Below are 17,140 nucleotides of genomic sequence, written 5' to 3' on the forward strand. Positions count from 1 at the left end.
ATTTTATTTCTTCTGGAATATGAAGAAGGATGTAAATCAGAAAACCTTAGAGATCTGCTCCACAATGAATAAAAACAAACTTGCCTTTTCCTCATAGGCAGATTACCCGCTCCAGCCTTGAACCAGTGGTGTTGTGGAAGTCAACAACCCGGTGTCCACTGGGGTGTCTCATTGGAGCGGGAAGTTGGCGATTGCAGGGCAGTAAATTCAGGCATCTATAAAAGACAGAGGTAAGACAGTCTTAAGGTTAGCTGAAATGCCTGCTAATGCTGTTTGGTGTGGGGATCCAGCTGCTCTTAGAAAAGTTGCCAGGCTCTTGGTTAAATCTTATAGTTCATATTGGTATAACCATCTCTTTTTTCACCCAAGTACAAATTCCTTGAATAAGAAAATGTGATTTTGAACAGCTACAGAAATAGTTGATATAAGTAAATGGGGCAATCATGGACAAATAAATAACAACATACTGCCATTGTCAGAACTAAATAGATAATCCTTCAAATTCCTAAAGAAAGCAATCTTTTTCTTATCAGTTTGGTCATGACATCTTCTTACTCTTTTTATTTTTCTCTTTAGTTCTCTGTATCGCTTTATGTGGAGATGTGCTCTGTTTCACTTATCTAAGTATATTTTAGAATAGAGATCTCTTCAGCTTAGTTAGATAATTCTCATTTTAAAATCTTTTGCATCGGGCTTCCCTGGTGACGCGGTGGTTAAGAATCCACCTGCCAATGCAGGGGACACGGGTTCGAGGCCTGGTCCGGGAAGATCCCACATGCTGCGGAGCAACTAAGTCCGTGCGCCACAACTAGTGAACCTGCGCTCTAGAGCCCGCGAGCCGCAACTACTGAAGCCCGTGCGCTTAGAGCCCGTGCTCCGCAACAAGAGAAGCCACCGCACCACAACTAAGAGTAGGCCCCATTTGCCGCAACTAGAGAAAGCCCACACGCAGCAACGAAGACCCAATGCAGCCAAAAATAAATAAACAAAATAAATAAATTTATTTAAAAAAAAATCTTTTTCATCATTTGACAGGAGGTAGATACAGTACTTTATTAAAAATTCACTAGGTTAAAACACATATTCAGAAGTGTTACTTGATTACTACATATAATGAAATATCTGGTCAAGTTTGCTGAAAATGTCATTACTCAGGTTTATTTGGTTTAGAAATTTATTTAGGGCATTCATAATATGTGACTACGTAATATATATTTAAAGTATATGTAAAAAAATTGCTTAGGGGTTCAATTAGCCTTTATTTCCTCTAAATATATTTTTTATATATCACATATTTCAGTTTTATAGTATTACGTCTCAAGAGTGTTGAATGGATTAATTTGTTGAAGCTGAGAATACATTTCAGAGAGTGAAGTTTTATATAATTGTAATTTTCCAAGGGCAACAACCTTATGTCTGTCTTCTGGATCTCAGCAGAACTTGCCACATTTCCATAGAGGAAAGACCGGCCAATCAGCCATAAAACATGTTGTTAAGAGTTCATAATCATTACTTTCAGTCGTAACGTTAACCTTCAGAAAAGAACTTCTCTTTTTAACCTATTTCTATTAATAAAAAACAAAGATGTACCCTGCTGTAATTATGAATTCTTGGTAACTTGGTTGCATTTTGAAGTAGTCTCTTAAGCTTTATTAAATTCAGCCACAAAATATTTGATTAACACCAAACCAGCTACTATAGGAATGTAACATAAAATACTGTGCTATACTTTTTTCTTTGTCCAGAATTATTTCTTAGATTTAGAGGAGGCAGTGCAAAGACGATATACAGGCTTTGAGTCTTACATACCAGGGCTCCAAGTATGGCTCAGTCATGTACTTGCCCTTTGACCTTGGACCCTTGCTTTAGCCATTTGAACCTCAGTTTTCTCAGTAGTATTTATATAATAACAAACTTCTACTGAGTGTTTACTGTTTTAAGTGCTGGTCATCTATTAATTCATTTCATCTTCACAACAGCCTTATGAAGTAGGTACACTGTAATTCCTATTTACAGATGAGGAAACTAGGGGAAATAAAGGTTAATAATTAACTTGTGTAAGTCCTAAAGCAACTAAGTGTTAAAGCTGAGTATTTGAACCTTAGCAGTCAAATTCCAGAGCCCACAATGTATTTCATACAGCCTTTCAGTCATGACATGGGGTAGTTAATATTTTCTCATAAGATTGTTTGGAGGAGTAATTGAGATAACATAAGTATCTATTAATGGTACTAGTGAGTGGTAACTTATATTTATCACCTTCCATAAAATGTTACATTTAACTTTTCTGTAAATATTTTGTATTATCTTTTTTGTTCCCTTGGTTTTTGCTTTTTTTTTTTTTTTTAGACCTGATCAGAAATTTAATGAACATATTAAGGATGATAAAGGTGAAGACTTTCAGAAACGATATATCCTCAAGAGAGATAACTCTAGCTTTGACAAAGATGATAACCAGGTAACCTGGCATGATTAGGGCATTTTTATGGGTGCTGGACTTATACCAGCAGACCATTTTCCCAAGATTAATTGTTCTCTTTTCTTCAGATGAGAATACGTTTGAAAGATGACCGAAGAAGCAAATCTATAGAAGAAAGAGAAGAAGAGTACCAGAGAGCTAGAGACCGAATATTTTCCCAAGATGTATGTTCTAACTTATATTTAGGTCTTCATGTGTAAATATATGCTAATTGCATTATAGGGGTTCACTCCTCCCTCAATCTATTGATCACATATACTTCTAACTACGTTTGTTACATATAAAGTCACCCCTTTAGAAATACTGCAGTCTGTCTTGTTCATGTTAATGATTTAGTAGTTTATAAAATACTACTTTGCACCAGTTGTATAAACTTTTCAAAAGTTGAAAGCAGATCGACTAAGGAGTAGTATATTAGACTGAGTATATACTTTATGTAATATTTTTTTCTTCCAGACTTCTCACAGAGTTGAGATTTTTAGAACATTGGTCACTGTCTACAAAATCATGTACTCTAAATCCTACTTGTTAGTGGACTTTTTTTGATAAATAACTTGTTTCTTCTTTTAAAATACAGCTAATTGATTTTTCAGATGAATACTTGTTTTCCACTTTATAAGTGATTATATGGAAGAGATCTTTGTTGTTGTTGTTGTTGTTTTTTGGCTGCTCCATGTGGCGTGTGGGATCTTAGTTCCCTGACCCAGGATCCAACCCACACCCCCTGCTTTGGGAGCTTAGAGTCTTAACCATTGGACCACCAGGGAAGTCCTGGAAGAGATCTTTTAAGTGGCTGATTATTTTATGCATATATTCAAGGGAGAATCAGTTTGGTTTTACCAATATCTGTTAAGCACCTGCTCTGTGCAGTACTGGGTACTAGTCAAGGATATAAGAATATATGTAATTTGTGTTAATACCGCCAGAGATAGACGTTAGCTCTGTGTAAAAAAAAAAAAAAAAAGTAAATGACATTAAAATCTAGTCTGTCAGTTAAAAGTTTATAATAGTCAACAAATCTTATTGATCATGTATAGTAGGTGCTGTGCTGGGCACTGGAGAACATATCCATGGACATTTACAATAATTTATCTCCCAAACAACCCTATATATGGTAGATACTGTCACTGTTTTTATTTTATAGATAAGTAAACTGAGACTCCAGGAAACTAAGTAAAATAGACAAGGATCATCCAGCTAGAAAATGACAGAGTTGGGATTTCAGCCCATGTCTTCTGAACTCAGAGCCTAACCTAGATCTATTTCTCTCTCTAGTTTGTAAGATGGATGAGGTCTTTACCCATGATGAGTATTCAGATAATGACAATATGGTGTGTGATTTGTATAGAAACGTGAAGGTAAAATAGGGAACACAGCAGAGAAGCACCACAAACCAGAATTGAGGAGTGAGAGGGAGAGTTAGCTTCCAAGAGAAGAACTGAAGGAGTGAAGTATTCCGTGTCCAGGGTCAACATCTGCAGGGAGCCAGAGATAAAGGAGAACTTGACACATGAGGAATTGAGAGATTCAGAATACCTGGATTGTAGCCTAGGTGACAAGAATTGAGGGACGTTTCAATTGGAGAAATAAGCAGGAAGCAGGTGACTTGCTCCTGAAAGCTAGTTAAGGAGGTTGGGGCTTTTAGCTAGAGCAGGGGTCAGCAAACTTTTTCTATAATGGGACAGATAATGAGTATTTTAGGCTTTTCAGGCTATATAGTCTTTATTGCAACAACTCAAATCTGCCATTTTAATATGAAAGCATCCATAGACAATACACGAATGAATGGACATGGCTGTGTTCCAATGAATCTGTATTTACAAAAGCAGGTAGCTGACTGTATAGTTTGCAGACCCCTGTGCTAGAACGAAGGGGGCTATTAAGGAGGGAACAGGCGTGATCAGATTGATATTTTAGAGAGATAGCTATGGCTTCTGCTGTTTAAATTGGATGAAAAGAGCAAAACTGGTAGCTGGAAAACTAGAAGACTGTTGTAATAATACAAGATGCAAAACAGATGGTTGCCTGAGTTAGGTTAATAGCACTGGAGGATTTTGGCTGTAAGCTACATTGAGGCGTAGCTGCTTGTTCACTGCTACAGCTACTGCCAAAGCACAGGTGATCAAAATATTTGTTGAGTGAAGGAGGTGGAATCTACAGACAGGTGTATACTTCGAATATGTAATAGTGAAAATGGGTTCACTTGTTAGAGAGATACTTGAATTTCAAGTTACTTTGTACAACAAAAATGAATGGCTTCAAAAATGTATATCTGTTAAAAATAAGCATAGTATCGCCAAGCCAAAATAATTTTTTATTGTCATTTATTTTTGTAACTTATCACCATGTTTGATTTGAGGGGTGAGGGTAACTACTTTTTTTAAATTATTACACGATTTTTGTTGTCATCATTAGTTTCCAGATGGCATTATCTGACAAATGCTCAACTTTTTATATCTGTTCTTTCTTTCTTCTAGTCCCTGTGTTCCCAAGAGAATTATATTATTGACAAAAGGTGAGGGGCTTTTTAACATTTGTTTTGCTAAGTGTCTCACTGACGCTAACAAAAATAAAAATGTTTTATGAAAATGCCAACAGAATCCAAGACGAGGATGCTAGTAGCACCCAGCAGAGGCGCCAGATATTTAGGTATTGGAAACATGTTTTCGTGCAGTACACAGTATTGAATATTTAAAGCATTTTTTTTATAATTTTCCTTTTTGTCTCTATTAGCTTTTCAAAGTTTCATTTCTAAATTACAGAGTTAATAAAGATTCTTCAGGGAGATCAACAAATAGCCATCAAAGCAGCACTGAGAACGAGTTGAAGTACTCTGAACCACGACCCTGGAGCAGCACAGACTCAGACAGCTCTCTCCGAAACTTCAAGCCTGCTGTAACCAAAGCCAGCAGCTTCAGTGGAATTTCAGTTCTGACAAGAGGTGATAGTTCTGGAAGCAGCAAAAGCATAGGCAGGCTTTCAAAAACAGGTATACATATCTGTCTAGAACTGTGCAGTCAAAACATTAGTTTCCCTAATGTTGTCTTAGCTCTCTTTATTCATCATGTGGCTTCTGTAATTATCCTAAAATATAGGATTCCTACCAGCAGTACATTGAGCACCTCCAAAGTACTTAAGAGGTAACATGTTTATTGACATTAGGATTTATTCTCTGTGTGAGAGAGATTTACAGAAGGCACCTTTCCTTACCTAGGATTAGTCAACATTGATTGCATTTTCAGCTAATACTATCATTAGCTGAAATTCAGCTAATACTATCATATTATTGAGTACATTTCATGATAAAGTTCATTTGCCATTCCAAAAAAAGTATAAAATTGCTGAGAACTTTCTGAGGAATTTAAAAACTAAAGAAATGTAATACAATGTAATTATTATGGATAAGTAGAAATTTCAATAGCATTCTCATTCTACTAGCTTCTTTGCTTTTAGATTACATAACTTTTAGGCTCCTAGCATTTTTCTCTTTTCACTTTCACTGGCTTTGATACTAAAGTTCACGTCTCTTTTAGGATCCTCACGGATCTTTATTTGTATCCCAAAATAAGCATGAAAATCAGCAGAAATGGCTCTCTCTCTTTATCCTCTTAGGTAAAGCCTAGATATATGGTTTTACACAGATAACAATTGAAGGAAGAGGTGTAAATTTGAAGGTGACAGAGTAAATTTTTCTCATCTCTGACTATAATTCAGTACTTTAAATTCTTAAGGTTTGTGAATTGCACTTGTCATCTTTTTAACTTATAATGTGGATATTTAAAATGTCTTAGTGTATATGATAGACTCTTGCTAAAGATAGGTAAATTTTATGAATATAAGAAATATGCATATGTACCAAATATGCATTTATTTGATAAACGGTCACTTAGTCATCGTGTCATCGTAACAGGAAAAAAAAAACTACTCGTGTCGTGAGAAAGTCATTTAGACACACAGCCAAATTAAAACTTTTTTTTTTTTTTTTTTGTATTTATATTTCTTTGCTGCATCGAGTCTTAGTTATGGCACGTGGGATCTTTCGTTGCGGTGCACAGGCTCAGTAGTTGCAGCACACGGGCCCAGTTGCCCAGCGACATGTGGGATCTTAGTTCCCTGACTAGGGATCAAACCAGTGACCCTGCATTGCAAGACATATTCTCAACCACTAGACCACCAGGGAAGTCCCTAAAACATTTTTAGAACATGTACTATTTATAATCTATATTATCTTCAGAGATGAAAATAAATATTTAATTCTTTTATTAGGAAAAAATTTTTTTTCATATAGTTCTTGGAGATAGTCATTTTTGGCACAACTTAAAATAGAAGTTATCCTTCTGAGGCAATCTCTATAGTGTATCATATTTGTTTACATCATTCATTAAAATTAATTCTCCATCCCAGAGTCAATTCTGTTATTCAAAACCTAATTAACTATTTACATCATCAAAATCTTTTCCTTTCTTTCATTGTCTCATTGTCTACCTTAAGCCATTATACTGAAAGTCAGTGACTTCTTCAGTCTCTGTATAATAGAAAATTAAGTAGATTGGAGGCGTGAAAGCAGTTAAAAATAAATTATCAAATTAGCTTATTAAGTACAGTGAGAAATAAATTTTAAGCTGATGCTAATATAAGTACTTGGAATATTTTTATTCTACCTTTGTCCCTTGCTCTGATAAAAAATTGAAAGTTGACTTTACGTTACAGGAAGATGCTATGATTATGAGCTGAAAATGAAAGTCTGCAGTGAAACCTGACAGTTGTTTCTCTTGATAGAGAATTATCATTTTTGTTATTTCCTACACTACTCTTAATCTTTCTGTGTTCTTATAGATAAGGGGTTTCTGATATAAGAGGTTTTGGGCATTTGGCTGTGCTAAGTTCTTTGTCCTGGGGGAAAAATTATAATCTGTATATTCCTAGGTGTTAATCTAAAAGGTAAAAATGTACATAACTTTGTCCTTTGGGGAATGTGGGTAATGCGTTTTTTTGTGGCTGTCTGTGGCTGATGTCATTGGGTTGGCCAAATAGTGCCTTCGGTTTTTAAGTAAAAATAAAAGACACATTTTTCATTTTCACCAAGAACGCTATTGAACAACATATTCACCGTTTTGTTCCATTGCCTTCTGCCATTTCTCAGGCAACTTCATAATTCCATCTTCCCAAAACTTTTTATCTTTCTGAGCAAAGAACTGTTCCAGGTGCCTTTTACAGTCTTCCAGAGAATTGAAATTTTTTTCCATTAGGAGAATTTTGTAAAGACCGAAATAAGTGGAAATCCAAAGGTGCAATGTCTGGTGAATACGGCGGATGAATCAGAACTTCCCAGCCAAGTTGTAACAGTTTTTGCCTGGTCATCGAAGAAACATGCCATCTTGCGTTACCTTGATGGAAGATTATGTGTTTTCTGTTGACTAATTCCAGACGCTTTTCGTCGAGTGCTGCTTTCAGTTGGTCTAACTGGGAGCAATACTTCTTGGAGTGAATCGTTTGGTTTTCCGGAAGGAGCTCATAATAGAGGACCCCCTTCCAATCCCACCATTTACACAACATCACCTTCTTTGGATGAAGAGCGGCCTTTGGTGTGATTGGTGGTTCATTTCGCTTGCCCCGTGATCTCTTCCATTCCACATTACCTTACAGTATCCACTTTTCATCGCCCGTCACAATGTGTTTTAAAAACGGAACGATTTCATTACGTTTCAGTAGAGAATTTCATGTAGAAATACAGTCGAGAAGGTTTTTTTCGCTTAACTTACGTGGAACCCAAACATCAAAGCGATTCACATAACCAAGCTGGTGCAAATGATTTTCAGTGCTTGATTTGGATATTTTGTGTATGTCACCTATCTCCCGTGTAGTGTAACGTTGATTGTTCTCAGTTAACGTCTCAGTTTGATCGCTGTCAACTTCAACTAGTCTACTCGACTGTGGAGCATCGTCCAGCAGGAAATATCCAGCACGAAACTTCGCAAACCACTTTTGACATGTTTGATCAGTCTCAGCACCTTCTCCGTACACGGCACAGATCTCTTTTTGCGTTTCAGTTGCGTTTTTACCTTTCTTGAAATAATAAAGCATAATATGCCGAAAATGTTGCTATTTCCTTCCATCTTCAATATTAAAATGGCTATACATACAAAAATTCACCAATTTTGGTGAGTCTTTTTTTTAACTGCAGCTGTCACATACAGTCTAACAAACTTGTTTCGAATGAAGTTAAAGACAACTAAGTGCTACTAGAGCCATCTTACGGAAAAAACCGAACGAATCTTTTGGCCAATCCAGTATTATAGACTTGCTTTAGTTGCATGCTTTGGCTATGACTTCTCTGACAACGTATGTGATCAGTTTTGCTGTGTTAGACTTGTTCTTGGTGGGGAGGGGAAGCAAAATTGTACAGTAAGTCAAAAATAGTTCATGCTTTTATGTGGTAACTGCATGTTATGCAATGTGAATTTTATTGTTACATATTTAAAACCTGCGTTTTTATATGAGGTTTAAAAAATTCCCTCTTTTTCATTACTCCTCCCCTAGGTTCTGAGTCTTCTGGTAGTGTAGGGTCATCTACGGGCTCTCTCTCTCACATCCAGCAGCCTCTTCCAGGTACAGCTCTCAGCCAGTCTTCTCATGGCGCACCTGTCGTCTATCCAACTGTCAGCACTCATAGTTCTCTTTCCTTTGATGGTGGCCTAAGTGGGCAAGTCGCATCTCCTAGCACTAGCTTCTTTTTGCTTCCCTTGGAAGCGACAGGCATACCACCTGGCAGTATTCTGATCAACCCACAAACAGGTTGGTATCCAGAAAAAGGTTTATTTCAGTTGAGATATCAGGAGTTATCTGAAAACTAAAGAATATGTGTTAAATGTATTATCTGTATATGCATTGTCAGCTTCTTATTTTTCATGTGTGATTAGCATTTTCCCTAGAACTTGAATAAAAACACTTTATGCTAGAGAATGTTAAAAGACATTTATATCAGAAAGTATTTTTCTCCTTGTCACATCCATGACATCATCTTTTAGGCCACATAATTAAGAAACAATTCATTTCCTAGAAATGGGACAACCACCTTTGAAAGAACTTTATTTGATAGAACAGTTTTATCGTGGGGAAAATAGTATGCATTTCATGAAGAAGGAGGACGTTAGCAGCAGCTCTGACTTCTTACGTAATGTGGTGGAAAGAACCCATAAGTAATTGCTCTTCTGAATACTGTAACTGTTTTCTACTTAGGAAAAGCTAAAGAACATCTTATTAGTAGTGAAAGAAAATAGATAGTCGTTATGAATTAATATTGACAATACATTCTTTGCAATTAGATAGTACTTTGTATTTATTGAGTGTTTATCATGTGTCATGTACTGTGTTATGTGCTTTAAATACATTATTTATAGCAACCCTGTTAGGTAGGTGAAATCTACATTTACAGATAAGGAAACTGAACTTCAGAGAGATTAAGAAACTGCAGTCATAATACATTTCATTATGTATATTGGCAAAAATGACTTATATCGAGAAAATAAAATTTTTTTTTAAATGACAAGTTTTGGTTTCTAATCAAAATAACATAGCCCAATCATATGGTGTGATAATGAAAATAACCTTAAGTCATTCAATAACCTTCCTTAAAGACTCTCAGATTCAGCTGATGTGGTCACATCAGCATGGTAGTAGTTGGGCAAGGTAGATACAGGCGAGAGTGTCAGAGTCTCTGAGTGTTGTGAAACTTGCCTTTTGTTTGTTGTAGAAAAAACCATGGCTCGGAACTTGTTACCTTCAGATTTCATTTGCATCTCTTTTTTAAGATAAAGTATTCAAACTTTTGTTTCTGTTGTTAAGAATGGAATTAGTGTAAATAACTGACTCTTCAGAAACTCAGTTTTTGCTTTTATAACAGTTATCTTCTGATCCTTCAAGTCTATTATATTACTAAACTTCCTGTTTTCCTGGGGCAGAATATAAGATGATTTAATATTTTACTATTTTCTATTATTTTTCATTCAGAATATTCGTTAACATGGTTTTGGTAACGTGGAAGCTTCATTTGAGTAGGAGATGATGAGAAACTAAGCAACCTGAAATTAAATTGTATACTTAATTTTAAATTAGCCCAAAAGTGATCTCTCTGTTTTTGAGAACAGCATTACAACACATCCAGCTTTTTTCAGACAATCCTTAAGTTACTTTTAAACATGCTTTCACTCAAGTCTTCTCTACCATTTTTTTTCCCAAAATTATTTATAACAATCAACAAATATCCAGCATGGCTTGCTTTTAGTTGTCTATAACCATCACATAAATTATCAGGAAATTAACTGATGAAAATAATTTGACTTTGGAGAACTTTTCCCACTTGATAGCAATGGAACAGTGTATTCTGCTTTCCCAAATATTATTTTATTATGTGTCACAAGTTTATTTTAAAAAAAGAGAGGATGTTTTGAAGACAGTTTAAGACACATAGGTATTCTTCCCATCCTAAAAGGGTATGTAGTCATTGATCTCTTTATTTCACATAGTCCTTTCATTTTTCTTTCTTTCTTTTTTAATAATCCAGTGTGTTTTTTTAAATCATTCAGTGTATAGTAAGGAAAAATACTACTCTTTGAATCTGTTTATGTGTACATTGAAAAAAAAAGTCTGGAAGAAGGTATCCAAATTGTTGATGATAAGATTATGGGGAATTTATTTACTTTTTGATCTGTATTTGTTGGTTATTTTCCCACAGTAAGAATATTACTTTGTATAATAAGAAAAAGTTGTTTAGAATGTATGTGTAGAGAGTTACTTAAAGTATTCCTCCCGTAATTGGTAACCAATAAGAGTAAGCCTCAAAATCAGTACTAAAGTTCTCTCTCGTTTTATTTCTTACCTATGAGTAAAGCTCATTGGAAGTGAAAGGAAATTTTTTTAGAAAATTATTTAGAATTTTTAAATTATTTTCTACTTTTAGCAAGTTAGAAGTTATAAACTAAGGACACTGCCATCAACTCCACAATTTGAAATCTGAAGTTATCAACCATTTTAATTTTCATCAGCTTTTAATCTTACTAGTTAAATATATGCAATGTGACCTGTAAATTAGATATTGCTTACCATCTAACAGGCTAATTAATAAATTTCCAATATCCCAAAGTCAAGTATTTTTTTTTTTTCCCTTGAAACTGAAATGTTACACAATCCTGTAACTCAATCCCTTGAGCAAGATGTGTTTCAGAATTGAGTTTCTTGGAAAATACTGTGTGGTATGAAACAACTCAAGTGGATTCTGGCGTGGCACCCCCATAGTAAAACACTGCAGCAAAAATTTTGAATATTTACCCTAAGTGGGAAATATAAAGACTATTATAAGGCTCGTGTAAGGTCAGGCTTTGCTTTCCAAGGTAAGAAAAGCTTTTGGTTTCCAGAAGCTTGACGCTTTTGGAATTGTGAATCAGGACTGCAGACATGTGCTGTAAGTTGTCTATAGAGCGACCTATATTCGGTCTCCATCGTAAATGATTTTTTGTTCTTCCTTTTTAAAATTTTCAGGTCAGCCCTTCCTAAACCCAGATGGGAGTCCAGTTGTGTGTAGCCCTCCTGTGACTCAACAGCCAGTTAGAGCCCAAGTGCCTGGACCTCCACAGCCGCCTCTGCCAGCACTGCCACCTCAACAGCAAGCAGCCCATCACATCTTCTCACAGGTGCACATGTCCACGATTACACAATGCTAAGTTCACCTGCCTTTGCATATGTAGGACTAAAGTCACTAATTATAATCGAGAGAGCCCAAGTAAGTGTCTCTTAGAACTTTAGTATTCTCCACCGGTGATGTCCTACTCACCGCTCGTAGGAAGAGAGGTTAACTTCAAGGGCTTTTCTGCTAATGAAAACAGAATATATATTGGAAGGAAGGGAAATTTTTATCTCATGAGCCTGTATGGTGAGTATTTTATACCTTGCATTTTACAACAGCAAGCAAGGGACCAGAGGAATAAAAAGCAAAGCTAAGATAGTTCATTACCCCAGTGAGCAAAGTGAGTTGTTCTAAGATTCAACAGATCAAGCACTTAGAAGAAACTGAGTTGACTCTCCTCGCTACAAGGTACTCTCCACCCCACCTACTCTATGAAAGATAAAGACAGAAACATTGATTTAGAATTCTCAGAAGTACTCTTAATAATATCTTGAATTTGTATAAATGTTTAGAGTTTACACGTACATTTTCACATTCAGGCTCTTCCCCTGTAGATGTGTTACTCATTCTTGCTGAACTTGATTATACTAGTGTAAACTCTTAACTTTCATTCTATCTTTTAAAGGTTGTGTAGCATATCAAAGGCAGTTTGTACAGTTATTTGCACCTCTTTTTCCCTGGAAGATGATCTAAATATTCCACTGGTGAGAACATGCAGAGTAATGTTTTGTGAAAGAAGTATAGTGATAAACTTGAACTGGAGAAATTTCATTAGTTTTATTCACAAGTTATATTTGTATTGCAGGGGTGAAAAATGTATGAGCAGTTTGATAAAGTTATCAAATATTTTTAAACTAATGAAAATAATTATTGCTCTGGCAATTAAGACTCGTAATACTGGGCAAGCCAATTTCTCTGCAGTAGGACTTCAAGGTGTTTGATGCACTTCCAAGACCATACAAATGAATTCATACATGTAGAGGAAACTGTCTAAAACTATTTCCAAAGACTCCCATACCTACTTCCCAACCCCGTTTGATTACATACACTCAGGTACATATTAAACTACATAAAACTCCCTCCCTGGCCTTCTCTGCCTTGGTTTCATTCAACTTGGTCTTGAAGTGTTTCCCTTTCATTTGCTATTGTGTGGTCATCTTTGCAGTGCTGTGAATTTCACCGGGAGCTTTATAGGGCTGATTTTCATTTGATTTAATTCAATGGAAATAATGTTAATCTGGCACCTTCAAAAAATCCTACGGGTTTATCTGTGGTTATATGTTTCAGATTATTATCTCTTAGAAATAGCTTTGCCTGATTTAGTTTTAAAAGACAGTCCTAAGTGAAGATGTAGGCAGCTTAGTTTAGAAATGATGTCTTAATAGACTATAACTTGAAATATTGGGGTATGCCTCAAACTCCATGGCTGTTTTTCCAGGCATTGCTTCAGGTGTTTCTGGTAATTCTTCGTCAAATACAAGATTAGAGAATTGATGAACAAATGATACTCAGTAACGATCTCTTGCACACTGAGATAATCCATCCATGAAATTTCAAATAACCAAACACAGTAATGCTGTGATTTCCAAAGCCTTCAAATGGGCTGCGTTCTTGAAACCAGTCACTTTAAGTGGATGTTGTTTTACAGCCAGTTGCAATTTAAGTAGGAAAAAGGAAGTGCTAACGCTTTTTCTTTTCTACGTAGTGTAAGATTTTCACTTTGATCAGCCAGTCTTCTAGCCCACATTTTTCTCATTACCACTTGACACTCTGGCAGACATTAATTCCTACCCTTGGTGGTCACAGTACTCTTCTTTCTTTTACTCCCCAGCAGACTAAGGCTTTTGTTTCATCTGACACTGACCTAGTAGGTCATGTTTTCTGGAAGAAAGTTGTGTCTTAATGGTTGTCTGACTTAATAACACATTAAATAGCTTGTACTTGGTAGTTTTAAAGCCACAACACCTCATTTAGTGTGATACGTGCTGTCATCCATTAGGAAGCTTGCTAATTTCTAGTCAAGAGGTTAGTGAGGAACCAGTGGCCACTCTGTAGATTTTCAGCTTATACTTTTTTTAGTATGTTAGCTCTAGAATTTTTTGTGGAATTCTAAACTAATCTAAGCCTTTCATTTTTTCCAGAAACTGTTGTGTTGATTTTGTGGTGGAAGGGCAAACTCATCATTATACGTCTTAGTCATAAGAATTTCTCCTTATCTAGATTATTCCCTGAGTAATCTTATTTAGTTAATTTTGCATTTCTAAAGTATACTCTTTGGAGATATTGTCCAGGGAGATTCATGTATGTATATTTTAACCAAAACTAAGAGTTTTCATTAGATAAAATGACTTGGGTTCCTCCACTTCTTGCTTAAATGGTTGTATACAGGTCACTTAATTTCCCGTAACCTGATTGCCACCTGTATGGTAGATTATGATAGTCATTAAACCAATATATATATTGTCCTTTATAATAAACTGTATAAATGTAAGACTGGGAAACTAAATGCCATTATTAGCCTATAGCTGGCCAGCTGTATTCCCTAAAATTTAGAAAGGATTGAAACCTCTTTCATGTTTTAAAACACCTGTGTTATGAGTGCCCTTGGGAAACATAAAACTTAAATTTTTTTTTCTCTGAAATGCAGGAGTATTTCATTAGTAAAAAGAATTTCAAGTAATTACAGTGGATCGTCAAACCACATGGGTTTGAACTGCGAGGGTCCACTTATATGTAGATTTTTTTCACTAAATACATAACTACAGTATACGTGATCTGTGATTGGTTGAATCCGTGGAGTAGAATCTACAGGTACAGGGCCAACCATAAGTTATACACAGATTTTTGACCATGCAGAAGGTCAGTGCCCCTGATCCCTGAGTTGTTCAAAGACCAAGTGTAGTTTCTCAGCTCCTAATATTCTCTCAATAAAAATTTTTAGTTAGAAGAAAACTGTGTCTATCTTCCTTATGTAAAAGAGATCTGTTTGTGTGTGTGTGCATGCGCTTATATGTATGTGTGTGTTTTCTTTAGGCTTATTAATGGTACTCACAGTACATTTTTGTTTAAAAATTGCTAAAATTTAGGCAGTTTGGTCCCAAAAGAGTTATCTAATCATGCCTTATCAAATAGAGAGGATACTTGGCATAGGTATTATGTAAGATATACTGTCTGATAATAAGAGTGAGTGAAGTTTTTCTTCTATTACTTAGTGTTATATAGCTAAGTAGAGCAGCCCGTCATCAAACCAGGAAGTAAGGATAAATGGTTTTGCTTTTACTGACTTAACCCAGGGGTCTTGTTAGATAATAGGATTTGAAATGTCTAAATTACCTGTTGCAGTGAATCTAATAAATACTTTTATGAAAAAAATTATCTTTCTAATTATGTTTTAAATTTAAATGTATGTTCTCAGAATTTTTCTACGTAGAGTTTCTTCGCCTAGCCTTGTTTTTGTTGTTTCCTATAATGTTGTATTTTAGGTGACTTTGTAGTTTTAAGTTATTGCCAAAAAAAGTGTAACTTTCCATTTTATGCAATTCTTCTGACATTTTATTCTGACATTAACGTTGTTTGCCAACCTGTTATTCCTTAGCCTGTTCGTCCTCTGCAGCCCTCCTCACAGCCTGTTCAGTACTCTACAGCCCCTTACCCATCCCCGTTCCTGCCAGTCTCACCCACCCAGCAATACTCCGTGGTACTATATCTCTATTCACCTCCTGCGTTGTTTCTGTGGGTGGATGTGTGATGAATCCTTGTGAATGTGATTAATGTGATATGTTCTTTTGTGATTTCCTAAACTCAGGGTTACATACGTTTTGAAAAAGCATTTCTAACCTGTATTAGCAATAATTTATGCTCTTCCATAAAATATTTGTTACATTGGCTTATCACAGTGATTGTATAAATAAAGCCTAATCTTTTCCTCCCTTTTCATAGTGAAATAATTTTCAAGTCCTAAGATGTTTTAGCTATTTTTCTCATTGAGGCCAGTGCAGGTCTGTGCGGTCCTGGGGTGGCAGCTTTCGTCTGGGTTTAGGCTTTCTGTTCTTTCCCCAGTGCCCCAGGTCCAGTAGACTTAGTATCAGTCATTAGGGTGAATTGGAGCTTCCAATTACATAAGACATCCTCCTTAGTATATTTCCAAAGAAGATCTCTAGATATTTAATCTGTGACTGTAAAGTAATGGTACTTCACTTAATCCAAAGTATGCCCCAAGTTATACGTCTCAGTAAGAACTCAGGTACACCGTTGCCATGTGTTCTCTGTGTGACCTTCTCTAGTTACTGAGCATATGAGGCCACCATATAAAGTACCTCCTGCATAGTGCCTAACATGTAATAGATATTCAGTAAGTGTTAATTTCCTTCCCTTTAAATGAATCTGCCTCACCACCGATATACTTTTCCCAGTGATGCTCTTATTTTTCAGACCATATGGCCATCACATTTTGAAATCGCATCCAGGTTAAATTATAAGCTATATCTTAAAATCACTTGCCACTTTTTAGAAATGTTTTGTTTCGTTGGGGGTGTTTTTGTTTTGAGCTTGAGGCAACCTTATTTACCAGCCTTGGCTCTGAATGATTTTCAAAAATCACCTTTCAGTCTGAAAAAATGAAATTTTGCCAGCATTGAGAAGGTTGACAACATTTTTTGGAAATACCATAAAAGCCTCAAAAATGTTTTGGAAAAATGGCAGATCATTGGATTAAGAAAATGACTTTTTTTACCAAGATGACTCTGATGGTGGTATATAGTTATGGTATCTCTTTTTTAAATATTTGGCCATATTACATTGTAATTATAGCTAGTAGGTATTTTTAAGTATATTTTCCTCTTCTGAAACTATTCATTGAATTATATGAATAGTGCTAGACTCTGTCAGAACAACCACTTGGGAAGAGTAAAGCCATAGATTTTCAGTCACTAAGTCAGGTTCCCTTTTTTTTCAGTCCCTTTATCATCTCCATAGCCTTA

At 35.7% G+C, this 17,140-nt stretch overlaps 1 protein-coding gene across 15 annotated transcripts in view; it reads left to right on the top strand.

Moving 5' to 3' along the window:
• R3HDM1 (R3H domain containing 1) overlaps positions 1-17,140 on the top strand; it is a 190,977-nt gene that overhangs the window by 113,560 nt on the left and 60,277 nt on the right. For 3 of the 15 annotated variants that reach the window (XM_036858052.1, XM_036858053.1, XM_036858058.1), the window contains 8 exons: positions 2,350-2,458; positions 2,548-2,643; positions 4,957-4,994; positions 5,078-5,128; positions 5,242-5,468; positions 9,020-9,274; positions 12,017-12,168; positions 15,757-15,858. In XM_036858052.1, the coding sequence (XP_036713947.1) occupies positions 2,350-2,458; positions 2,548-2,643; positions 4,957-4,994; positions 5,078-5,128; positions 5,242-5,468; positions 9,020-9,274; positions 12,017-12,168; positions 15,757-15,858 (1,030 nt within the window). The remainder of the gene's footprint in view (positions 1-2,349; positions 2,459-2,547; positions 2,644-4,956; positions 4,995-5,077; positions 5,129-5,241; positions 5,469-9,019; positions 9,275-12,016; positions 12,169-15,756; positions 15,859-17,140) is intronic. The other 12 variants (XM_036858056.1, XM_036858057.1, XM_036858062.1 and 9 more) reach the window with 9 other exon arrangements.

The sequence above is a fragment of the Balaenoptera musculus genome, chromosome 7 (assembly GCF_009873245.2).
Source record: "Balaenoptera musculus isolate JJ_BM4_2016_0621 chromosome 7, mBalMus1.pri.v3, whole genome shotgun sequence".
In the NCBI taxonomy this organism is placed as follows: Eukaryota; Metazoa; Chordata; class Mammalia; order Artiodactyla; family Balaenopteridae; genus Balaenoptera; species Balaenoptera musculus.